This window comes from Dendrobates tinctorius, unplaced genomic scaffold (assembly GCF_039654945.1).
Source record: "Dendrobates tinctorius isolate UK_male_01 unplaced genomic scaffold, ASM3965494v1 ptg000173l, whole genome shotgun sequence".
Classification (NCBI taxonomy): Eukaryota; Metazoa; Chordata; class Amphibia; order Anura; family Dendrobatidae; genus Dendrobates; species Dendrobates tinctorius.
In genome coordinates this window covers 3,652,343-3,678,353 of record NW_027361840.1, presented here as the reverse complement: position 1 = coordinate 3,678,353, position 26,011 = coordinate 3,652,343, and the positions used below count along the sequence as shown (strand labels likewise).

General features: G+C 46.9%; 1 protein-coding gene and 1 long non-coding RNA gene across 2 annotated transcripts; both read right to left on the bottom strand.

Annotated features, from left to right (window-relative positions):
• Positions 1–1,458: 1,458 nt before the first annotated feature.
• Positions 1,459–6,200, bottom strand: LOC141053992 (2-oxoglutarate and iron-dependent oxygenase JMJD4-like). Its single transcript, XM_073551134.1, has 5 exons — positions 6,105–6,200; positions 5,525–5,652; positions 3,387–3,630; positions 3,001–3,147; positions 1,459–2,234 (listed from the first exon to the last, which is right to left on the bottom strand). Exons 1-5 carry the CDS (start codon positions 6,198–6,200, stop codon positions 1,947–1,949), a joined length of 903 nt encoding a protein of 300 aa, XP_073407235.1. The 3' UTR covers positions 1,459–1,946.
• Positions 6,201–9,967: 3,767 nt separating this feature from the next.
• On the bottom strand, positions 9,968–22,927 carry LOC141053978 (uncharacterized). Its single transcript, XR_012221320.1, has 6 exons — positions 22,860–22,927; positions 21,443–21,484; positions 21,202–21,267; positions 15,641–15,682; positions 15,334–15,391; positions 9,968–10,061 (listed from the first exon to the last, which is right to left on the bottom strand). It is a non-coding gene; the product is annotated as an uncharacterized lncRNA (long non-coding RNA).
• Between the last annotated feature and the right edge of the window lie 3,084 nt (positions 22,928–26,011).

Sequence of the window (26,011 nt, the reverse complement as noted above, 5' to 3'; positions counted from 1 at the left end):
GACAGCTGGTATGTAATCTAATCACCATCCAGAAAAGCTGCGTTACTACAAGACAGACGCCTTTTTCAGAGTTCCAGGAAAGAAGGATTAATGAACAAATGGACCAGCTCTCTTTATAATCATTCACCTATTTTTATGTTTTTCTGTAATAATCTTTTCTCTGATGGAAGAATCCAAATAAACCACCACATTTTTTTTATAAGAACATTGTCATATTTTAGTGTATCACATCTGGTAAGAAGTCCTGAATAATATACAAGAATATGCATTTTTAACAGCCACAGCTGCTTTCCGCATCATGAAAAGAAGCGTCATCTCTTTCAGAAACTGGACTGGTCCCTGCCGGGTCATCTCTTCTCCTTAGAGCCAGCAAGGGAGCGCACTGTCACTGTGCATTCAAAGGAATATAGCACAGGGAGCTCACTGTCACTGTGCATTCAAAGGAATATAGCACAGGGAGCGCACTGTCACTGTGCATTCAAAGGAATATAGCACAGGGAGCTCACACTGAGGATGAGTCAGAATTTACGTACGACGCATTATCAGGTGAGCAGGACTAGCCGAGCCTCCAAAACAGACGTCACTGATGGTGCCTCATTTCAGAGAGGGGCAGAGACTGCAGCAGTGACCACAGCTTCTGCCGCCTGATGACGGCTCATTCGGGTATCCCAGCATGCACTGGTGAATCTCAAACAAAATGTCATGGGACGTTTAAAAAAAAAAAAAAAAAGGCAGGAAGTCAGAATGTAGAGGGTACGTTAGGGAATTTTTCATTGAAGTATATTAGAAAACAAGATGAGATTATTACACTGAATAGATATACATTTAATATGAAATTCACCTTTAGTTCTGGACCGCCCCTTTAAGTTCAGCCGATTGGTTCGGCCCTCCACAGCAGTGCCTCTTTCTCATGTGGCCCCTTGGGAAAATTAATTGCCCACCCCTAGGGCATTGAGTATGGGTCTCAATGGGGCCAGTGAGGTCTCTGGGGGGGGGTTGACAATGGGCACAGGGAGTATGTGTCTCTATGGGGCAAGTGAGTGTGGGTCCCTGGGGGATGGCAATGGGGGCAGGGAGTATGTGTCTCTATGGGGCCAGTGAGTGTGCGTCCCTGGGGGGGTGACAATGGGCACAGGGAGACAGCTGGACTGCAGCTTCCTATGGAGGGGTCAGGATAGTAGCTGTTGGCTTTGTAGAATATTTGGCTGAAAACGCCCTTTTTGCCCACAGACCGCCATGCTACATTGCCGTAGTCGCCATTTCCCCCCCTCACTACCTCTTTCTTATGACACGATTTCTAGTTCGGCTCCCCGGGTTATTTCCTTTATGGCATATGGCGCCACTCCTGGTGACTGGAGCGCACTGCGGCTGGACTGTTCCACGGCCATTGAAGAAGCATTGCAAGGAATAGCGAGGGGGTCGCTCCCTTTCTGTAAAATGACTGACACCAGATCATCCCTTGTGGCCCGACACGCTTCTTGGACACCCTGGAGACAATCCAAATGTTACAGTGTTTTCCTGGGGGTCCGGGAGCTGGGTGAGAAGGGCAATGAGCTCATTGGGGGCACCAGGGCTGATATTTCTATACCTGGGGTGGGATCATGTACCAGCAGGCACCCATGCTGTTATTTCTGGGTGTGAGCATCCAAAACTTGCTTTTTTTTAAGTTAAAGCTTTTTATTGGTTTACAGAAACACAGCGGGACACGTTCTGTCCCTGAGTGAGAAACTCAAGAAATATTTTGTGTTACTTTTTCCACTCACACCCAGAGCTGCACTCACAATTCTGCTTGCCCGTCACCGTTCAGGTTACAAGACCTTAAGTCTCCTCGCTGCCCCCTGCTGGTTCAGTGTCTGAGCGGGGTAGAGGATTTCTGCATGCCGCACACGCTATAGCACTCAGAATGCAGTACGACCACGGTCACATTTTCATCCTCTGTGCTCCCGTCATTGTATCACTCTCTCCAGCTCCGTCAGTAAGTCTTCGGGGCGGGGTTGTAATGTTTCTGTGTCCAGATTTTGGAAATCTTGGTTGTCCATTAATAAAACCAGAGTATCAGCAATCTTCCTGAGATCAAACTGTACATGTCGGGGCCCCGGGGCCATCACCTGGGGGCTCTGCAGGACGTTGTTCTCATGTCCTTCCCGTAAGACCTGAATTCTGTGCTCAGCAATGATCCTCAGGAAGGTGAAAAACTCTTTATAATCAATCCCAGAGCAGGATTTCAGGATGATCTGTGCAAAATATGAAAAGTACAAATGATTCCCACAGCAAGAAAATAACAGGGACGGGGCTCAGCACCATCGGGGAGAAAATGAACGGGGCTCAGCACCACCGGGGAGAAAATGAACGGGGCTCAGCACCACCAGGGAGAAAATGAACGGGGCTCAGCACCACCGGGGAGAAAATGAACGGGGCTCAGCACCACCGGGGAGAAAATGAACGGGACTCAGCACCACCAGGGAGAAAATGAACGGGGCTCAGCACCACCAGGGAGAAAATGAACGGGGCTCAGCACCACCAGGGAGAAAATGAACGGGGCTCAGCACCACCGGGGAGAAAATGAACGGGGCTCAGCACCACCAGGGAGAAAATGAACAGGGCTCAGCACCATCAGGGAGAACACGGATGGGGCTCAGCACCACCAGGGAGAAAATAAACGGGGATCAGCACTATCCAGGAAAACATGGACAGGGCTCGGCATCACCCAAAGATCATGGATGGGGCTCAGCACCAATCCAGGAGAACAGGGGACAGGGCTCAGTACCACCTAGGAAACCATGAAGTGGCATGGTACCACAGGTAGAACAGAGATGGGGCTCGGTACGACAAGATACTCGGAACTGGGACAGGACTCAGCACAACATGGAAAACATGAACGGGGCTTGGCACCAGAGGGAGAATGGAGACGGGACTCGGCACCACCGAGGGCTAGGTATTATGAAGTGAAGGTCAGCGTTACAGGGTTTCCAGGATCTTAAATGATTAATGTTCTGTCACCTGACAGTGCTGCTCCCAGTCGTCCATCGTCTCCTTCCACTCACTGATCTCGCTCTTCACATCGCTCAGCTCCGCCTGCAGGAAGCTCCACATGACCAAGACGTTACACCCGTTCACCCAGTTATGGTTGATGGAGATGGTGTCCTCCTGGAAGATCAGATTCATAATTTTTGATGTCAGAACTGTATCCAGATTTTAATCCCTCCACCATATATGCTCTTATAGGGCTGTGACCTCGTCACCCGAGGGTCCTCTGACCACGTCACCCGGGGGTCCTCCGACCTCTCTCAGATCTCATATCCATTTGAAAACTGTGGACCTTTCATTATGTGAAATAAACGCATAACCCAATTACAGGTGAAGGGGAATGTGGCGCAGCCTCTCACCAAATTGTACACCTGATGGTGCCAACCACTGGGTACAAAGAGGATCTCCCCGGGCTCCTGTATGACCTCCAGGAATGGGGGGCAGACGTCGTGGAGCGAAGGTGCGGTCACATCGTATGGAAGGCGCCCGCTGCAATCACGAAGATGTTCCTCCTGGCCAGGCGGGAAGAGCAGCCACTTCTTACGACCACATATATTCGCTGACCAACTGTAGGATCGAAAGACGTCAGCGTGGAACGGAGTCCTGTCAGTGTGACATTATAGGAAAGGGATTATTATAATGTGGAGGGCATCCTGCAATCAAACACCACAGTAATGGTCGTCCGGCAGAATTAGCAGCAGTCGCCTCTTTGCCTTCCTCACATGCTAAACATTGCTGGAGAGCGACATGTCTACATAATTCAGTCAGGGGAAGGCTCTGCTCCATTGTACGACATCTGCTGCAGTGAGCGCTCTCAGCATAGCGACGTGCATGTGGGTGACAGCTGTGTGTACGGCTTGCCAGCTGCTGTGGGTCTTTACTGCAGGTCAGCACACTGGGTACCGTGACAGGCAACATAAAAAAAAAGCCAGACTTAATTATGACTTGCTTCTCACAGCATCCTACGGCGCCGCTGTGTGCCGCCATGCATCTGCATTGAGGTGTGATGTAGCAGCTGCACACAGCAATCCTTGGATGTGCCGCGGCCAAACACGCTGTGTAGCACCAGCGGAATGCTTCGCTCTGGCAGCCTAGGGAGACTGTGTATAGGGTAGTGTCCCTGATAGCAATGTGTCCCACCATGTCATCTTCATACTGATGGTGCAAGAGGACAGCGGCAGGCAAGGCAGTGTAGTCATTACACGGCGGCACGAGTCGCACTGTTCGCTCTCTTTCATGCTCAGCAGGTGCATAACGCTGGCGCGTCTTTCTGGGCCGGGTCCTCTCCTCCTCACTTCCGCTCATTGCCCTGACTGAGAATAAGTGACTGGAGCGCCGGAGTGGAGGCTGCAGCTGACCCCGAAAAAAGCGGAGCGGTCAGGACGAGGGCAACGGCAAGAGTGTCTCACAGTCCAGATACAAGAATGATAGAAGAAGAAACATGCAAAAAAAAAAAAAAAGCAAAACACGCCGACACCACCGAGCAAACGTCACCGACACTGCCGCACAAACGTCATCGCCGAGCAAACACCGCCGCCGAGCTAACATCACCAGCACTGCCGAGCAAACCCCACTGACATCGCCAAGCAAATGTCACTGATACCGCCGCACAAGCGTCATTGCCGAGCAAACACCGCCGAGCTAACACCGCCGAGCAAACGTCACCGACACTACCGAGCAAACACCACCGCTGAGCAAACCCCACCGACATTGCCAAGCAAACACCACCGCCGAGCTAACATCACCAGCACTGCCGAGTAAACCCCACCGACACCACCGAGCAAACGTCACCGACACTGCCGCACAAACGTCATCGCCGAGCTAACATCACCAGCACTGCCGAGCAAACCCCACTGACATCGCCGAGCAAATGTCACTGATACCGCCACACAAATGTCATTGCCGAGCAAACACCGCCGCCGCGCTAACACAGCCGAGCAAACGTCACCGACACTACCGAGCAAACCCCACCGCTGAGCAAACCCCACCGACATTGCCAAGCAAACACCGCCGCCGAGCTAACATCACCAGCACTGCCGAGTAAACCCCACCGACACCACCGAGCAAACGTCACCAACACTGCCACACAAACGTCATCACCGAGCAAACACCGCCGAGCAAACGTCACCGACACCACCGAGCAAACACCACCGCCGAGATAACATCACCAATGAGCAAACCCCACCAACATCGCCAAGCAAACCACCACCGCCGAGCAAACATCATCGACACCACCAAGCAAACGTTACCGATATCAGAACTTGCGGAGCAAAAACTGCGGTATTAAAATGAGGCGGAAGTGATACTGAGGCAGATATTATAAAGAGGTAAATATGATAATGAGGTAAATATAAAGAGGTAAATATTATAATGAGGTGATTACAGAAGCTTTTTTGGTCATTACTAGAACAAAATAATTGTGTTACACCTCACACTTCATGTCTGCTGTTAATGGAACAATGATGGGCGTACAGACACACACTGCTGCCGTACATACCAGGAGCCGGCGGGGCCCATGTACACAAAGCGGTAATCGTCCACGCCGATGGCTTCCCAGTATTCATTCAACCAGTCAGAGGAGAAATAAAGTGCCGCTGCCACCACCGCACCGCAGAGCCTCGCCCGCTGCCACCAGCGCACCAGGTACCGTGCATTGCGACCATAAGACGCATCCCCCACTTTCCCCAAAAATTTTGGGGGTAAAAAGTGCGTCTTATGGTCCGAAAGATACGGTACATATATACATACAAAAAATCCTAATATGAGGTGACTTGGAGGAAGAGGTTACAGCGTACTGGTTTGACATACTATAGGTAAAGAGACCAAAGAAAGATTTCAGATGAAACACCCAAAATTAATTTGATCATTCAAGCCTTTAGGCGCAACTGTGTCCAAATAAAAAATCCACTTTGCCTCTCGTTGAAGAAGTAACTGATCCCAGTTTTCCCCTCTTTTAGGTTTAAAGACCTTATCAATGGCCATGAATTTCAACAATCCAATTTGTCCATTGTGTATACTGTGGATATGTCTCGATATCGGGGTGTCCCTCTTATGCAACACATCCCCAACATGCTCACCAATTCGCGAATAAGACTATTCGCGAATTTAGGAGGAGAATTGGTGAGCATGTTGGGGATGTGTTGCATAAGAGGGACACCCCGATATCGAGACATATCCACAGTATACACAATGGACAAATTGGATTGTTGAAATTCATGGCCATGGATAAGGTCTTTAAATCTAAAAGAGGGGAAAACTGGGATCAGTTACTTCTTCAACGAGAGGCAAAGTGGATTTTTTATTTGGACACAGTTGCGCCTAAAGGCTTGAATGATCAAATTAATTTTGGGTGTTTCATCTGAAATCTTTCTTTGGTCTCTTTACCTATAGTATGTCAAACCAGTACGCTGTAACCTCTTCCTCCAAGTCACCTCATATTAGGATTTTTTGTATGTATATATGTACCGTATCTTTCGGACCATAAGACGCACTTTTTACCCCCAAAATTTTTGGGGAAAGTGGGGGGTGCGTCTTATGGTCGCAATGCACGGTACCTGGTGCGCTGGTGGCAGCGGGCGAGGCTCTGCGGTGCGGTGGTGGCAGCGGGCGGCGCTCTGCGGTGCGGAGGTGGCAGCGGGCTGTGCTCCGGTGCAGGGGTGGCGGCTCCGCCGGCGTTTCTTCGCAGCCCGGAGGCCCCCGCACACCGCTTGCTGGGCGCCGCTATGTTGCGGTGGCCTCCGGGAGCATGGACGCCGGCAAGATGGCCGCCGGTCCGGGGACGGCGCATGCGCAGCTTCAGATCTCGTCCCGAGATCTCGGAGGACGAGATCTTGTTGCCAAGATTTGAATCTCGTCCCCCGAGATCTCGGCACGAGATCTGAAGCTGCGTATTCGCCATCCCCGAACCGGCGGCCATCTTGCCGGGGTCCATGCTCCCGGAGGCCACCGCAACATGGCGGCACCCAGCAAGGAGTGTGCGGGGGCCTCCGGGCTGCGAAGAAACGCCGGCGGAGCCGCCCCTGCACCGTAGCACAGCCTGCTGCCACCACCGCACCGCAGAGCGCCGCCCGCTGCCACCACCGCAGAGCCCACCTGTCCCTGCCTCAGCTGCCCCTGCCACAGCTGCCACTGCCCCTGCCTCAGCTGCCCCTGCCTCAGCTGCCCCTGCCACAGCTGCCTCTGCCCAGCACAGCTGCCCCTGCCCACCTGCCCCTGCCCCAGCTGCCCCTGCCCCTGCCACAGCTGCCCCTGCCACAGCTGCTCCTGCCCCAGCACAGCTGCCCCTGCCCCAGCACAGCTGCCCCTGCCACAGCTGCCCCTGCCACAGCTGCCCCTGCCCCAGCACAGCTGCCCCTGCACAGCCCACCCGCCCCAGCCCCAGCGCAGCTGCCCCAGCACAGAGCCGCCGCCACCGCACGAGCCTGGACCACTGAATGACCCCTGTGACTACTTCTCCACCTGTGCCGGATCCCTTCCCAGGTAAGCTGAATTCGGACTGTAAGACGGACCCCATTTGACACATTATTATTTTTTTCCCTATTTTCCTTCTGAAAATAGGGGTGCGTCTTATGGTCCGGTGCGTCTTATAGTCTGAAAAATACGGTAATCATACTTTATTTACTATTAGTCACATCTTGTCGCCTCCTAATATAGATCCTTATATATACCGTTTTTATTCCATATGTGGGTGTTTTTTTGCCCTCCAATTGGTGTATGACGGCTGCGGCGCCGTTGGTTATAGCACATATGACACACTGAGAGTCCGGTGGGCGGAGTTATGTTTATTCCATGCTATATTTGGCTGCCTCTTAGGCTGAGTTCACACGTGGCTTTTTTTCGCGTTTCCGCGGCGGTTTTAACCGCGCGATTTTGCTGCGAAAACGCGAAAAATAAGCATCCCATGCATTCCTATGGGATTCCGCAATGCTGTGCTAATGCTGCGGTTTTTACCGCGGCGGAATCGCTTCGCAGTAAAAAACGCAGCATGCTTATTAATTTTGTGGAATCGCGGCGATCCTGCACCCATAGGAATGCATTGTTCCGCTTACTTTCCGCATGTGACTGTGCACAACATGCGGAAAGTAAGAACAATTGCGGATGGTACCCACGGTCCGGAGGAGAGGAGACTGTCCTCCGGGCTTTGGGTACCATATCCCTGTAAAAAATAGAATTTAAAATAAAAAATATTGTTATTCTCACCTTCCGACGTCCCGCGCAGCCTTCCCGCCTCTGTCCACGTTCTCGTTCCCAGTAATCCTTTGCGAAAATGCCCGCGATGGCGTCCGTTCTCGCGGGATCGCGAAGTCTCGCTGTCATTCGCGCGACGTTATCGCGAATAACCGCGAGACGTCGCAATCGCGCGAGAACGGACGCCATCGCGGGCATTTTCGCAAAGGATTACTGAAAACGGCTGCGCGGGACGTCGGAAGGTGAGAATAACAACTTTTTTTTTTACTTTCTATCTTTTACTATTGATGCTGCATAGGCAGCCTCAGTAGTAAAAAGTTGGTCACACTTGTCAAACACTGTGTTTGACGAGTGTGACCAACCTGTCAATCAGTTCTCCAAGCGATGCTACAGATCGCTTGGAAAACGCTAGCATTCTGCAATCTAATTACGCTTGCAAAATGCTAGTTTTTCCGCGGGAAAATCGCGGGAATTTAAAATGCGATTTTCCCGCGGAATGGAATTCCGGAATTTCCGCTACGTGTGAACTTAGCCTTACAGCGGGGGTCTCTCTATGATGGTTGACACCTGATGCACACAATTGATGGATGCTGCGAGTTGGGCCGCTCAGATAGTGTGCATATGTCACACTTGGAGTCTGGTGGGCGGAGTCTTGCCCGCCCTACGTATACATGGTGGACCCAAAATCGGCCGCTTCTTTACGATGTATATTGGTGCCGGAAACAGGGTCATTTGTGCCTGTGGAACGTTTCGTGTTACCACTTTGAACCAGAAGTCGGTCATTATCCCTGGGCGCACACGTGCCGCTGGAGAGGCGCGCATGATGCTTAATACCGGAAGTCGGTCATTATCCCTGGGCGCACACGCGCCGCTGGAGAGGCGCGCATGATGCTTAATACCGGAAGTCGGCGGCTTTCGCATAGGCTGCACCGGAGGCGGAGCAATGCTCCTGATGTCCTCACTCCGGCGTGCGTTCCATGACCGGAAATGGCATGAGCAATGGCTCTTGTCAGGGATCTATGGATGCGACACATGAGGTAATTAAATTCTTTGACAGATGTTACCAATTAGATGTGACTGCATATGAGGTCATCTATAAATATGCCCCCCTTCCTCCACCTCCCGTGGAGAGCATAGGGAGTGGAAGGTTTCCTCTCATCATCAGCACTATGGCACTTTACAAGTTTAGTCCCCGGATGATTGTACTTGGAGGAAACGCGTTGGGACATCGCCTCAGGGAAAGTGCAGGGCATGTGTTGTTAGGGTCAGCTGTGGACTGCCCTTGTTAGGGCAGGAGTCTGGGGTTTAGCCGATATCAGGTGTTAGGGATGTGACAGGGTATGGTCTCCCCCTATTGCATCCTCCAGTTGGATTGAACAGAGGATCCTCCCGGACTCCTGACCCATCTATCTATTTGGTGAGATTGTTCCTTTTTTATGATTATTCTCACCTGACTGTCAATTTTTGGTCCTTAGTGACCTTTTTGGCTAAATTGCATGATTTCTATATATATATGCAAATGGTTTATGGCATTTATGAGATAAGTGATCTCAATTGCTGTACCCTTTAGATGCTTTTGTTCACCCATATAGAAATTTCTGGGTGACCATCTATATTCTTATATTCAGGTTTGGCTTTTTCTCTTTTTCAAGTGAAGGCCTATACGCTTGATAAGCAGCTGTATGCTGCCTTTTATTTTCACAGGGTGACACATGATTAGTACTTTTAATTGATTGATTAAAGGTTATATTTTATATTTCACCTACTGCTTTATATCCCCGCAGTATATAGCAATGTCTTCAGGACTGTCCAGTCCCTATGTCCTCCAATCACTCCCCAGGCGCAAACTGCAATATAAAATGTACAAATTAAAAACAGTGAAGATAATCCTTCATATATAAACTTGATACTCTAAGAGAATGTCGACACCAATAGACAGAAAGTGGATTTTATCGAGTACAAATATGTAAATTATAGTCCACATTCAAACCCCTCGGTTGTAATGTGTCCAAAGTGGAAATCCATCTTAATTCTTTTTTCTTTAAAAGTTTAACTCTGTCACCACCACGTCTCAACACTGGAACCCCATCAATCACTCTAAACCTCAATTGGTTGACTGAATGCAATCAACAAAAAGCTTAGGTACAGGTAAATCTAAAAGTTTAGTCCTAATGGTACTCTTATGTTTACTGATCCTCGCCTTAAGGCGGTTTTACACATAGCGATATCGCTAGCAATATCGCTAAAACGTCACTGATTTTGTGATGTTATAGCGATATTGCTAGCGATATCGCTATGTGTGATACTTACCTCCGACCGGCTCCCCCGCTGTCTGTCGTTCATCGCGCGAGATCGGGCGGCTCCATTTCTCGTTGTCTGCTTCCTGATGGGCTTCCTGCTGTGTGAGACGAGCGACGCTGGACGCGGGCGGGAGGACGTCTGGATCGCTGTGTGTGAAAGGTGAGTATCGTCCGCTGCGTCGCTGCTGCATCGCTGTGAGATCTTCCTGTGTGGAAGCTCACTAGCGATCATTTAGCGATGCACCAGCGATCCTGACCGGGTCATATCGCTGGTCGGATCGCTAAATGTAAAAGGGCCTTTAATCTCCATGGACGTCTCTCCCACATACATAAGCCCACAGGGGCAAGTAATCAAATAGATAACAAAACTTGAGGAACATGTATATCTCTCTTTAATGTAAAACTTTTTACCCGACCGTGGGTGACTAAAGCTGTCACCCTTAATCATATTCCCACAGCTTGCACCTCCCAAACACGGGAAATTACCTAGTCTTGGTGGTCATAGTGTCGACTGGAGTAAACTTTTTTTCACAGATCCTATATCAGCCTTTACCAACTTGTCTTTCAAGTTGTAACCCCGTCTATACGATAGAATTGGTCTATTGGTAAATTCACTAATCTGTGGTAAACCCTTTTGCAGAAGGCTCCAGTGTCTATGTAAAATCCCCCCAAGTCTATTACTTACTGGGCAAAAGGTAGACATGAATGGAATATGTTTAGGGGCCCCCACATCCCCCTTATGTCTAATTGCATCAGGAGTCAAGGCTAAAGCTTTTTCTTTATAGCGTTTGACATCCTTTTTCGGGTAACCCCTCCTGACAAATTTGTCACACATTTCCTCAAGTCTAGTATCCATTAAAGTCTCATCTTTCACGATTCTCCTAACCCGCAACATCTGACTCAAAGGTAGTGATTCAACCATCCTCCTTGGATGATTGCTATTATATAAAAGAAGACTGTTCCTATCTGTTTCCTTTACAAAATGATCAGTGCATAAAGCACCATCGTGTTTGTACACTATAGTGTCAAGAAATTGAACTCGGTCAGTAGAGTACGTCAAGGTAAATTTCAATTCAGGAATGACACCGTTAAGTTCATCCTGAAACTTCAACAAATCATCAGAGCTGCCATCCCATAGGCAAAAAATGTCGTCGATGTAGCGTCACCAGGCCCGGACATGGCGCCAGTAGTTGGAACAGTACACATGCTGGTCCTCAAATACCGCCATATAGATGTTAGCATAAGTGGGGGCCACATTTGACCCCATGGCGGTACCCCTCACCTGCAGGTAAAAATCATCCCCAAAAAGAAAATAATTCTTCCTGAAGATGAAACCTAGCAGGGTGAGGACCAGCTGTGCACAACCCAAAGCCATGTCAGAGCCTGATAGCACCACATCGACGGCACTAAGTCCTCTGTCATGTTCAATTGATGTGTACAACGAGACCACATCAAAGGAGGCCAACACAGTATCAGAGTTCACCTGACAATTTTCGTCTGTTATGATTGGGTCACCAAGGAGGAGAGCAAGATCAAGCTAAGCCACAGAAAACCAGAGAGGTTGGTAACTAAGCGGATTGCAGAACCCTGATCCTATCCACACAACTAGCAGTAGCCGTGGAGCGTATCTACGATGATCCTAGACGCCTCAACACAGCCGGAGAGCTAAATAAGTCTAAAGCAAGAAAGGGGAAATCTAGACTGCCCCATAGCAGACCCCAAAGGAATAGATAGTCCCCAAACATATATTGTCGGTGAGACAAGATGAAAACACAAACGCAGGTAGGAAAATAGACTGAGCAAACGATGGGGCCCACACTAACTAGATAGGACAGGAAAGGAAAGACACTGTCAGCAATCACGCAAAAAACCTGCAAAAAATGTCCAATACGTCTGATAGAAAAAAACTGAAGTTGCACGACTTCGCCCACTATATCAGCACTCTGGTATATTCTGAAAGCAGAGCAAAAAGAGGCCAATCTAACAAGGGACAAAAATAAACTGGCACAAGCAGTAACATATGGATGGAGATTCAGCACAGCCCCAGCCGGAGCTGGCTGACCACACAAAATTGAAATAGACAAAACCAGATCAAATGTGAACAATAGCAAAAGAACACTTAGCTGAGCATGCAGGGACTGAGCTGGAAACTCCAGATCTCCAACCGTACTCCTCATTATCAGGTGGCAAGCCTCTGTTAATCAGATCAGCTCCATTACCTCCAGTAATCACCAGAGGGAGCCCAGAAAGAGAACTCGCAACCCCTCTGTCAATATAACCAGCTCCACTACCTTCACTAGTAACCAGAGGTAGGCCAGAAAGCGAATTCACAACAGATGTCTGTCCCAGCGTCTTGCCCAGGCGAATGCAAGGCATCTGGTTGCTACTCCAGGCTCCGCTATTCTACCATGCATGAGTCAGCGGAAAGCAGACGCTCCTGGGACCAAGTCCTGCTTTTCTCTCATACTGAGCATGCCCGTGGGACGAACTCTCATTGGAGGTCGGAGGTCACATGCTTAGGTCCTGCTGCTGGTTCGATTGGACCACCAGGAAGGTCCCGGAAGCCTGCAACTATAAAAGCTTAGGATGGCCGCTCGGCCATGCGCTAATATAGAGAAAGCTATAGACCATGTAGAGTGAGTGTTGTATGCATGTATGAATGTCTCTGGTGAATGACTCATTATGAAACCTCTACCTTTGGTACGCATGTGATGTGTTGTGTAGCCTAGTCTCCTAGCCCCCAGGCTGAGGTCCAGGTAGAGGCAGAGTCAGAGACTGCCATCAGCATCCACCGGTGGCTTTGTCTGTACGCCATGGTGCACATATTCTGCACTCCTCGGTGGTTAGCGTTCATTAGGGGCGTCCGCATGTGTGACGCCGCATGCTCTGTAGGTCTAGAGGGACTCAGTCCTCGTGTCCTTGGGGCTGAGTTCTGTGACCACATACTGAGCACTCTCTTGCCAAGTGCTGTGAGTTTTATCAGGCTCTGGCATTTATGTTCCGCGGTCCTGCGGCTCTGTGACGTAACAGAGTCCGCTTCTGTTCACACCGGGTGACGTTAACCCGCGTGTGACCTGTATACCGCTATATACATCTGCCATTACCAAGCAGTAGTTTACCACCTCTGCGCGGTGGACCCCGGGCTGAGAACGCACCTTACTATCATTTTATTATTTGGTGCATTCCGCCAGCTCCAACACATAGTATGTTAAAACCAATAGTGTTCAAAAGTACAACTCGTTCCACAAAAAACAAGGCCTCACATGGCCATATTGACGGAAAAATAAAAAAGTTATGGCTCTGGGAAAAAGGGAAGCAAAAAAAGAAAACGCAAAACCTAAAATACCTCTGGCGGTTAAAGGGACCCTGTCAGGTCCCCCCATGCTCTCCAACCCAGCAGCATTCAGCTGTTTGTGATTAGAATCCCGGCCTAACCAGCCCTGTATAATGTAATTCAGTTAAATGCTTTAAAAAAGCATTTATATTGCACCTGTTGCCTATGATAATGAGGGTTTTGACTAGTCAATGGGCAGTATTTGCCCCAGACTAGTCCTTCATTCCATGTTATCATGCCCCTGTGGGTGTGATGACATAATTTTCATGAGCCGGCCTTATCTCAAACTCATGCAAATCTAGCACATGTGCGCCCCTCATTTTGGCAGCGTCACAGCACCTCTGAAGCCGGCTGTACGCTTTCCTCTTCAGAGACATGCACAGGGGCGTGATAACAGGGAAAGAGTGCTGACTTGTCTGGGGCAACTGACGCCTCATCGACTAGTCAAAGCCCTCATTAGCATAGGTAATGGGGACAATATAAATGCTTTTTTAAAGCATTTTTTTAACCGAATAACGTTATACAGGGCTGGTTAGGCAAAGAGTTTAAAGGGGTTGTCCGGTCAAAGCCGATAAGTCTGCAGTCACTCTGTGTGACTGCAGACTTATGAATCCCCCAGTGCTAGCACTGTGTGCTGTGGATATTTGCTGGTTTCAGACTCTGTAACGGTGGGTACGTATGAGTTATACATACTCCTGGCCAGTGGACGTGGCCTCGCTCCATACACTTCTATTGCGTTCACCGAGGGAATTCTGCAGACTTATCAGTTTTGACCGGACAACCTCTTTAATAATACATAGATGAGTGCTGCTGGGTGTGAGGGCATAGGGGACCTGAATGCCTCAAAACTTTCCTCAGAAGAGCAAATGCTCCTCATTCACAGGAACCGATCAGTGGGAATGGCCTTCATATCTGATCTAATATGGGCTGTAGATGCGTGCAATAAGTCATTAATTGATATCTCCTTTCTGAAGACATCCATCTGTATTAGGACATCCCCTGATGTGAGTTGGATAGACAAAATATCAATATGTATATGAGACTTGTACATGACCTGGATATTAAGAGTTGTTGCGGTTCAACACAGTCATAACATTTTTCAGTTTGGTGCCCTGTCATCAATGTCCTTTTACCAGCAGTTCACATGGGAAGTGGGCTTGGGGGCCACTGTGAAAATGTTTTCTCTCCCATAGGCCGAGAAAGACATTTTGACACAATCACACACAGGTCATGCCCATGGCAGTGCCTTGCTTCTGTAAAAAGAATCTATCTTTGCATGTGTAAATAATTGTTTCCTCCTACCTCTCCTCCTATACACTAACGTACCTGCCCTCATCACTTTATAATTCTGTGTTTTTTTCAAAAGAATTAAACTTATTTGTCACCACCCGATAGTTTATATGAAAATAAATCAACGCTTAAGATGATACTGATTAGAGTTTGTAAATCTTAAAATTATTTAACTAAAAAAAAAATTATACTTACGCTTTTTCTTTATTATGCCATGGTGCTGCTGAAGCAGCAGAAAAAGGTTCTGAGGAGCCTAGTGTTTAGAATGGAGGAAAAAGGACAGGAAGGTTAGTGAGTTTGGAAAATGGGAACTGAAAAGGGAAATGCTTTTCTCTCACTATGGGACATATAGAGACACTTAAATATATTGGTTTCTTACATTAAAAATATACAATATAGTGTCAAGACATAAAGGGAAGACACAAAGTATATCTACCCCTGATATTATGAGCCTTAGTCTAACAATATGTCACATACAACAATGGGAGAAGTTCTTCCTTACTTTGGTGGACGGCTCTCTTTTTCTTTTTCATCTTTTTCTCTGCTGAAGAAGTAGAAGAAATGATCACAAATAAATAACATGTAAAATGTGAAGGTATTCACCCCCTTGGCAATTTTGTGGTTTGCTACCTCAAAATCTGGAATTTCAGTGTTTTTGTGAGGGTTCACATCAGTTCATGTAAAGAGCATGCCTAACAACTGTAAACATTTGGTTTTCTTTTTATTGTTAAGCAAACAACAAATGTGACAAAATAACTGTAAATGTCAGTGTGCATAACTACACCCTCCCTAAAATCAGTACTTTGTAGAGCCTCCTTTTGTGGCAATTGCAGCTGCAAGTCACTTTGGATAAGTCTCTATGAGCTTTCCACATATTGCCACTAAGAATTTTGCCCATGCCTCAAGGCAAAACTGCTCCAGCTCCTTCAAGTTAGATGGTTTCCTCTGGTGAACAGCAATGTTCAAGTCTGACCCAGATTCTCAATTGGATTAACGTCTGGGCTTTGACTTGACCGCTCCAAAACATTTACATGTTTCCTCTTAAACCACTTGAGTGTTGCTTTAGCAGTATGGATCGGGTCATCGTCCTGTTGGAAGCGAACCTTTTTACCAGGCTCCATTCACTGACAGGCTGAGCCAGGTTTTGCTCAAGAATATGCCTGTATTTCACACCATCCATCTTCCCCTTGATTCGGGCCATGTTCCCTGTCCCTGCTGCCGAAAAACATCTCCACATCATAATGCTGCCACCACATTTCACAGCGGTGTGCTCTGGGTGATGAGCTGTATTGGCTTGACGTAGACATAGACATAGCGTTTACCTTGGTAGCCAAAATGTAAAATTTTAGTCTGAGCTGACCACAGCACCTTCCTCCATACATTTGAGGTGTCTCCCATATGTCTTTTCGGAAACTCAAAACAAGACCATTTTTGTGTGTAATTAAACGCCTTTTTCTGCCCACTCTTCCATAAAGGCTACCATTATGGGGCGTACAGCTTATTGTGGTCGTATGGACAGATACTCCAGTGTTTGCTTGGGAACTCTGCAGCTCCTTCAGGGATACCTCTCTGATTAATGCCCTCCTTGCCCGAGCTGAGAGTTTTGGTGGGTAGCCCTCTCTTGGCAGGTTTGTTGTGGTACCATGATCTTTCCATTTGATGATGATGGATTTGATGGTGCTATGGGGGATCATCAGAGATTGGGATTTTTTTTTTTTTACAACCCAACCCGAACTTGTACTTCTCAAGAACTTTGTCCTTGACTTGTTTGGATAGCTCCTTGGTCTTCATGGCATTGTCTGGTTAGTGGTGCCTCTTGCTTAAAGAGATTTTCCCACAAACAAAGTTCATTTTCATCAATAGATCTTGGAAATAAAATACGTTACACAATTGGATGTAATTAAAAATAATGTCCCTCTGCTGAGATAATCTTATACATGTGCCCCTGCTGTGTACTGTGTAATTGCTATGTCTGACTGTGCAGGAACATGGTCTGATCATACCACAGCTCTTGAGCAGGGGAGGAAGGAAAAGAGTATACAGATAGTACAGCATGGGATCACAGCTGATTATTTTTGTGAGGTAAAACATTTTTATGACTAAAGTAAAACATTGTTTAACCCCTTTCTGACATATGACGTACTATCCTGTCCAGGTGCCCTGGACCTGAATGCCCATGGACGGGATAGTACGTCATACGTGATGAGCCACGCTCACAGGGGGAGCGCGGCTGATCGTGGCCGGGTGTCAGCTGATTATCACAGCTGACACCCGGAACTAAGTGCCAGGAGCGGTCACGGACCCCTCGCGGCACTTTAACCCCCGGCACACTGCGATCAAACAAGATTGCAGCGTGTTCTGGTGGCTTAGGGGAGCATTGCCATGCACTCAAACAGTGGTTTACCCCCACATATGGGGTACCAGCATACTCAGGACAAATTGCACAACAACTTTTGGGGTCCAATTTCTCCTGTTACCCTTGGGAAAGTGAAAAATTGGGGGCAGAAAGATAATTTTTGTGGAAAAAAATATGATTTTGTTAATTTTACGGCTCTACGTTATAAACTTCTATGAAGACGTTCAAAGTGCTCACCACACATCTAGATAAGTTACTTGGGGAGGTCTAGTTTCCAAAATGGTGTCATTTGTGGGGGGGGTTTCCACTGTTTAGGCACACCAGGGGCTCTCCAAACGTGACATGGCGTCCAGCCAATTCTGCGTTGAAAAAGTCAAACGGCGCTCCTTCCCTTCTGAGCTCTGCCATGCACCAAAACAGTAGTTCCCCCCCACATATGGGGGATCAGCGTACTCAGGAGAAATTGCACAATAACTTTTGCAGTCCAATTTCTCCTGTTACCCTTGTGAAAATAAAATAAATTGGACCTGAAGTAATTTTTTTGTGAAACATTCAAAAAATTCTTGTGAAGTACCTGAAGGCTTAATAAACTTTTTGAATGTGGTTTTGAGCACCATCAAGGGTTCAGTTTTTAGAATGGTGTCACTTTTGGGTATTTTCTATGATATAGACCCCTCAAAGTGACTTTAAGATGTGATGTGGTCCCTAAAAAAAAATGGTGTTGTAAAAAATGAGAAATCGCTGGTCAACTTTTAACCCTTATAACTTCCTAATAAAAAAAAATTTTGGTTCCAAAATTGTGCTGATGTAAAGTAAACATGTGGGAAATGTTACTTATTAAGTATTTTGTGTGCCGTATCTCTGTGATTTAAGGGCATGAAAATTCGAAGTTGGAAAATTGCGAAATTTTCAAAATTTTCGCCAAATTTCCGGGTTTTTTTCCACAAATAAACGCAAGTCATATCAAAGAAATTTAACCACTACCATGAAGTACAATATGTCACGAGAAAACAGTGTCAGAATCAGTGGGATCCATGGAAGCGTTCCAGAGTTATTACCTCAAAAAGGCACAGTGGTCAGAATTGTAAAAATTGGCCCGGTCATTAAAGTGCAAACTACCCTTGGTAAGGGGTTAAAAATAAAGAAACAATCATTTGCGATCCAGTATTGTGGTACTGTCTCGTGTCCTCCCCTGCCCAGGAGCTGTGGTATGATCAGACCATGTTCCTGTGCGGTCAGACACGGCCATTACACAGTAGGGGCACATTTATAAGATTATCTCAGCACAGGAAGAATACTTTGAAACACCTCCAATTGTGGAAATTATTATTATTATGAGATCTATTGATTAAAATGAACTTTGTTCGTGGGAAAACCCCTCTAATGGTGTTGCAGCCTCTGTGGCCTTTCAGAAAAGGTGTGTATATACTGACAGACCATGTAACACTTAGATTACACACAGGTGGGCTTCCTTTCACTAATTAACTTATAAAGGGAATTGCTTGCACCCGAAATGTTTAAGGGCTTCATCACAAAAGGTGTGAGTACATAAGCACGTGCCAATTTTAAGATATTTAATCCCATAAATTTAATTTATGTTTCAATATTCTCTCACGTCACCAGCTTCAGACTATTAAGAACTGATGCATCACACACAAATCGGATTACAAAAAGAATGCATGGAGAATGGGGGGCTCACTATGGAGAATGGGAGCTTACTATGGAGAATAGGGGGCTCACTATGGAGAATGGGAGCTTACTATGGAGAATGGGGGGCTCACTATGGAGAATGGGGGGCTCACTATGGAGAATGGGAGCTCACTATGGAGAATGGGGGGCTCACTATGGAGAATGGGGGGCTCACTATGGAGAATGGGTGTCTCACTATGGAGAATGGGTGTCTCACTATGGAGAATGGGTGTCTCACTATGGAGAATGGGGGGGCTCACTATGGAGAATGGGGATCTCACTATGGAGAATGGGGGACTCACTATGGAAAATAGGGGGGCTCACTATGGAGAATGGGGGCTCACTATGGAGAATGGGGGGGCTCACTATGGAGAAGGGGGATCTCACTATGGAGAAGGGGGATCTCACTATGGAGAATGGGGGGCTCACTATGGAGAATGGGGGGCTCACTATGGAGAAGGGGGATCTCACTATGGAGAAGGGGGATCTCACTATGGAGAAGGGGGATCTCACTATGGAGAATGGGTGTCTCACTATGGAGAATGGGGGGCTCACTATGGAGAATGGGGGGCTCACTATGGAGAATGGGAGCTTACTATGGAGAATGGGGGGCTCACTATGGAGAATGGGTGTCTCACTATGGAGAATGGGTGTCTCACTATGGAGAATGGGTGTCTCACTATGGAGAATGGGGGGGCTCACTATGGAGAATGGGGGGCTCACTATGGAGAATGGGGATCTCACTATGGAGAATGGGGGACTCACTATGGAAAATAGGGGGCTCACTATGGAGAATGGGGGGCTCACTATGGAGAATGGGGGGCTCACTATGGAGAAGGGGGATCTCACTATGGAGAATGGGGGGATCTCACTATGGAGAATGGGGGGCTCACTATGGAGAATGGGGGGCTCACTATGGAGAATGGGGGGCTCACTATGGAGAATGGGGGGCTCACTATGGAGAAGGGGGATCTCACTATGGAGAAGGGGGATCTCACTATGGAGAATGGGGGGCTCACTATGGAGAATGGGGGGCTCACTATGGAGAATGGGGGGGCTCACTATGGAGAATGGGGGGCTCACTATGGAGAATGGGGGGGCTCACTATGGAGAATGGGGGGCTCACTATGGAGAATGGAAGCTCACTATGGAGAATGGGGGGCTCACTATGGAGAAGGGGGATCTCACTATGGAGAATGGGGGGCTGACTATGGAGAATGGGGGGGCTCACTATGGAGAATGGGGGGCTCACTATGGAGAATGGGGGGCTCACTATGGAGAATGGGGCTCACTATCGAGAATGGGGGGCTCACTATGGAGAATGGGGGGCTCACTATGGAGAATGGGGGGGCTCACTATGGAGAATGGGGGGGCTCACTATGGAGAATGGGGGGCTCACTATGGAGAATGGGTGCTCACTATGGAGAATGGGGCTCACTATGGAGAAGGGGGCTCACTATGGAGAATTGTAAACATTGTAGTATGGAAAAAAGGTACCATAGAGGGGGTCTCTGTAGGGAGAATGGAGGTGGTCTCAGCATGGAGAAAGGTTAGCATGGGGGGGTCTCAATATGAGGAAAAAGCATGGGGGAATTCAAAATGGAGAAGGGGTAGTGTGTGGTAGCTCGGTATGAAGAATGAGGGGGTCTCTTTATGCAGAGTGTGCAGGGGACATTTTGGTGGACAGCTCAAGTATTTTTATCAATTCTGCTGTTGGAGAAATAGAGGAAATGATCACAAATAAATATCATGTAAAATAATAATCAGGAAGAAATCTTTGCAGCATGGGGACACAGACTATAAGCACATATGTGACCTGTCTCATATACTTCACCACATGATATAGATAGAGGTCATTGCTAATTATTAGCTGATTGTATAAATATCACATGCACTGGAAAGGGGACTGATGCTCTTCCTGTAACTACCAGGAGGAATCATTGTATAATATTGCATCTAGAAGACAGCAATTAGCACATAAGGGCACATCGATTTGTGGGAAGGGTTAAAACACTTACATGTTCTTTGCAGGGCTGCTGTTCTTTCCTCTCATGCACTTTGGCATCCACCATTTCCGTTTTTGTCTTAAAAAAAAAATCCAAAATAACAAATTAATACACAGTTCACATTATCATTCTGATCAGTCTGAGGATTTATACAGTGCTATTGTCCTGTGTAATGTCCTGTGCTTAGGTCACAATATGACGACATCGTTCGAAAGTTGGAGTAAATGCGGTCATGATTGCACTAATTACTTACAGGATTGGCTCTGTCTCGGTCCTTGTTGTCTTTTTTTCATATCTATAGTGAAAAATGAAGTTTTCATTAGAAACAAAGTGTCATAGATCGCAGCCTGGGAGGTCTCGCACGTCCCACCGCTGCCATCAATTGTATAACCCAACATGCAGCTGCAAGCTCACACTACTGACATCACGGCAGCACGAAGAGGTCATCTCATCACATTGCAGACGTCACTGCAGTACTGAAGATACAGGGAGGCAGCCGAAGGGGCTCAGTATGGAGAATGGGGGTTCTTGTTATGGAGAATAAGGGTATGTGCACACGCTGCGGATTCCGCTGTGTTTCCGCAGCGGTTTTGGCCGCTGCGGACCCGCAGCAGCTTTAGCTGCGGTGTACAGTACCATTCAAATGAATGGGAAAAAAAACCGCTGTGCCGACGCTGCGGAAAAAACCGCGTGGATTTGCTGCGGTTTTGAATCCGCAGAAAGAATTGCATGTCAATTCTTTCTGCGGAAACCGCTGCGGGTTCCTATCTCCACCATTGTGGAGATAGTGAATCCGCAGGACCAAACCGCAGGCAAAACCGCAGATAATCCGCAGGTCTTTTGACCTGCGGATTATCTGCGGTTTTTGCAAAATCCGTGCGGATTAATCCGCAGCGGATTCCGCAGCGTGTGCACACACCCTTAAGGGTTCTCAGTATGGAGAATAGGGGGCTTGAGATGGAGAATCTGAGTCGTCTAGATATGGAAAAGAGGTAGCGTGATGGGGCTCATTATTGAGAATGGAGGGATTTCGCTTTGGAGAATAGAGTAGATCTTTTTGTGGAGAAGGATTAGCATTGGGGGGCTCAGTATGGAGAATAAGTAGCATAGGGGGTTGAATATGAAGAATGGATGATCTCAGTGTGGAGAATGTAGGGGTATCGATATCGAAAAGGTGAAGCGTAAGGGGGCTTGTTATGTAGAAGGAGAAGTGTGGGTTTGCTCAGTATGGCGAATGGGGGACTTGGTATAGAGAATAGAAGGGTCCTCGGTATGTAGTATAGGGGGCTCGATATTGAGAATTGGGGGAGTCTCAGTATGGAGAAAAGGGGAGGCTTGATATGGAGAATCTGGGGTGTCTCGATATGGAACTGTGGTAGTGTGGAAGGGCTCATTATGGAGAATGTATTGCAAAAGGATAGCATGAGGAGACTCAGAAAGGAGAATGGAGATGGGACACTCAGGATGAAGAAGGGGTAGCATGGGAGGGTATTGGTACGGAGGAGGGACAAAATGAGGGTGACATTGAAGTGGAGGTTACATGAAGCCTACGGATAAAGTTGTCTGTATGCAACTGCTATAGATTTATCATTGAGTAACTTTTTCCAGGAGACTCTGATGTCCTGGGAGTGTTGGGGAGTATGTTATAATCTCATTATCTCTCTACTTACAAGATGATTTTCTCTTTGCTTCCTTCTGATGTGTTTATCACATCTTCCTCCTCCTCTTTCTCCTCCTCTTCCTCCTCCTCTTCCTCCTCCTCTTTCTCCTCCTCCTCCTCTTTCTCCTCCTCTTCCTCCTCCTCTTTCTCCTCCTCTTCTTTCTCCTCCTCCTCCTCCTCTTTCTCCTCCACCTCCTCTTCCTCCTCCTCTTTCTCCTCCTCTTCTTTCTCCTCCTCCTCCTCCTCTTCCTCTTCCTCCTCTTCCTCACTATTGGATATATAACATAGAGTATATTTAGCCATTCTCATAAGTTGTCATTGTTGTTACAATTACTCATTTTATACAATAAATTTTTCTAAAAACTTCTGATTTTCTATCCATTGTCACTGTTATCCTCCAGTTGCCAACCATGAGCAGAAGAATTGACGCTTAGGAAGCCTGCGGATAAAGTTATCTGACTATATACAGCTGCTATGGATGTATCCTTGAGTGACTTTTTCCAGGAGTCTCGGGGATGTATTGGAAAGTACGTTATAATCTCACTATCTGTCTTCTTACAAACTGATGTTCACATTGATGTCCTCTTCAGATGTTTTGTCCACCATGTCCTCCTCCTCTTCCTCATGATTGGATATATTAGGGTATGTGCACACTTTGCGGTTTCTGCTGCGTTGTACAGTACCTTTATTTCCTATGGAAATAAAAAAAAGCTGGGCACATGCTGCGTTTTTTTCCGCTCGGTTTTGCTGCGGTTTTCAAAACGCAGCATGTCAATTGTTTGGTGCAGAAACGCTGCAGTTTTACACCTCATCCATTATGAGGTGTAAAACCGCAGGGAAAAACCGCAGATAAAACGCAGGACTTTGTCCTGCGGATTTACCTGCGGTTTTCTCTGCAAAATCCGCAGAGACAAAAAACTATGTGTGCACATACCCTAACATAGATTCTATTTACTAACTTTCATGAACTACCATTGTTGCTTTAATCACTCATGTTATATGAGACATGGTTCTTAAAACTTCTGAATTTCCATCCATCTTCACTGTTATCCTCCAGTTGCCAACCATTAGCGGAGTGAAGTCTGCTATTTATGGTAGACTGTGTATGGAGGGTAGAAATGGTTTCATAAAGCTCCCAGGCCTAATCTGTGAAAATCGGTCTAAGAAAATGTGTCCGTGTTACTCACAGCAACCAACCAGATCTTTTCTCTCATTTTAAAGGAAACTGAGATGATGAAATCTGGATTCTGATTGGCTGTGATGGGCCACACTAATACTTTGTCTTAGTAGAGTTTTTATACATGAGCGTGCCTGTGTCTGCTGATGGTGGCACAGTGACAATGAGGGGATGTGAAATCCTCATGAATTTCCAACGCTTTCGTACATCATTCCCCTTATAGATACATTGGTTATGGCAATATAATATATGGGAGAACCGCTTACAAATATGACCCTGTTTATTACACCTACTTACAAGATGTTCTCCAAGGTTGGCCACCGGGATGTTCTTCCATATCTCTCTCTCCTGTAATAGAACATACAGCTCTGGTTAGAATCATTAACACATTGGTTCATCATCTGCGGCTTTTTTTTAAGTCACTTTCCTTTTTTGTCTTGTGGTATTAGTTTCAGTTTTGGCACAAAATTCATCAAAATGGTGAAAGTGATTCATTAATTTGTTACAAAGTCATAAATGTTTTTTTCTCCTCTTGTAATGCTTTTGTGACTTTTTGTCCCATATTTTGGTGTGCTCAAAAATACATCAGAGGGATGAGGGGGAAAATTAGAGTGAAATTGTGCCAAATTTTATAACTTTTTCAAAAGTTCCATTTGTTGAATCAGGTGAAAACATCTGGGGAATTGCCAAACTACGGCCACAAAGTGGAAAAAAAAGGTGCGCACATATAAAATAAACTTAAAAAAAGCGCAAATAGGGTTATGTATTAGGGTGAAAACAGCAGCAAATAAAAGTATAAAACACACAAAACTAGACATAAAGCAGACAAAAAGGTGGTGATGAATCGGGGCCACGATCTATATAACCTGTCCCTCAGCATGGGCATAACCTCCAGAATCTCTCCAGCTCTGCGATCACATAGATTGTGCTACACAGAAGGATGATCCTTTACTCTAGGGCTCCAAGACAACGTTTGGTCGGTCAAGAGTCCGGATAAATTTGGGGCATTACTTAGAGTTGAGCGACTTTGCCTTTTTTCGGGTCGAGTCGGGTTTCGCGAAACCCAACTTTCTCAAAAGTCGGGTCGAGTGAGATCGTCCGACTAACGGAAAAAGTCGGGTTTCGTTCAGACCGAAACACAAAACCCAATGTAAGTCAATGGGGAAGAAAAGTCGGGAGTGAGAAGAGGACAGGAAACACACTTACAGTGCCCATTTGAATGCCAAAACCATAAATTCTTATTCCTGAAGCTTGTCACCCTTTATTTACTTAATAATACAAGCTACGCATTGAAAAATGGGGGTTATTTGGCTAAAGTTGCGGGGGGGTAGGTCTGGCTCCAGGTTTTCATGTGCCCTGGGCCAAAGAGCGCCTCTTTAACACATACCACAACTCATGATGCTCTGATACGGCAGAGAAATAGTGGTATAGTGCAATGAAAAATACTTCACTTTTTACATCTCATGACTGATATCCATTTAAAATTCTCCAATAGCTCCAAAAACGGACAGTATATTACTCCATACAGTATTATGGCCACCGCATAGTGCGCTATACAGAGTAATGAGGCCCATCTATTTCTCCCTACAGAATCATTGATCCCATATAATGTTTGAAACTGTATATGATGAGCTCCACATAATGCTACAGTATATGTTGGTCCACATGGATGAAGCTCCACTGTCTTATGGGCCCAAATAATGCTCCATACATAATGGACCCTATTTCTAATGCTCTAGTGTATAATGGGCCCTGTACATGCTGCTCCAGTGTCTGATGTCCACCTTTGGAATGTTCCAGTGTATGGTGGGCCCCATCTATCATTCTCCAGAGTATAGTGCTCCCCAAAAATAGCAGTCCCAACATTGAAAACAATGAAATAATTCTCCTCGCTATGGAATCCCTGTACTAGTCAGAACTCCTTGTCGTCCCCATCTTCCATCCCACTGCACTTGGCTGTTTAGGCAGAGGGCGTACAGACGTGA

Bases quoted from the DNA above. Each gene is read 5' to 3' on its own strand.
- LOC141053992 (XM_073551134.1), bottom strand. From the start codon at position 6,200: ATGTCTCGATATCGGGGTGTCCCTCTTATGCAACACATCCCCAACATG. The intron at 5,653-6,104 runs GTGAGCATGTTG...CGCTGGTGGCAG, and splicing joins ATAGTCTTATTCGCGAATTG to CGGGCGAGGCTCTGCGGTGC. The intron at 2,235-3,000 runs GTGACAGAACAT...TATTTTGCACAG, and splicing joins ACTGGGAGCAGCACTGTCAG to ATCATCCTGAAATCCTGCTC.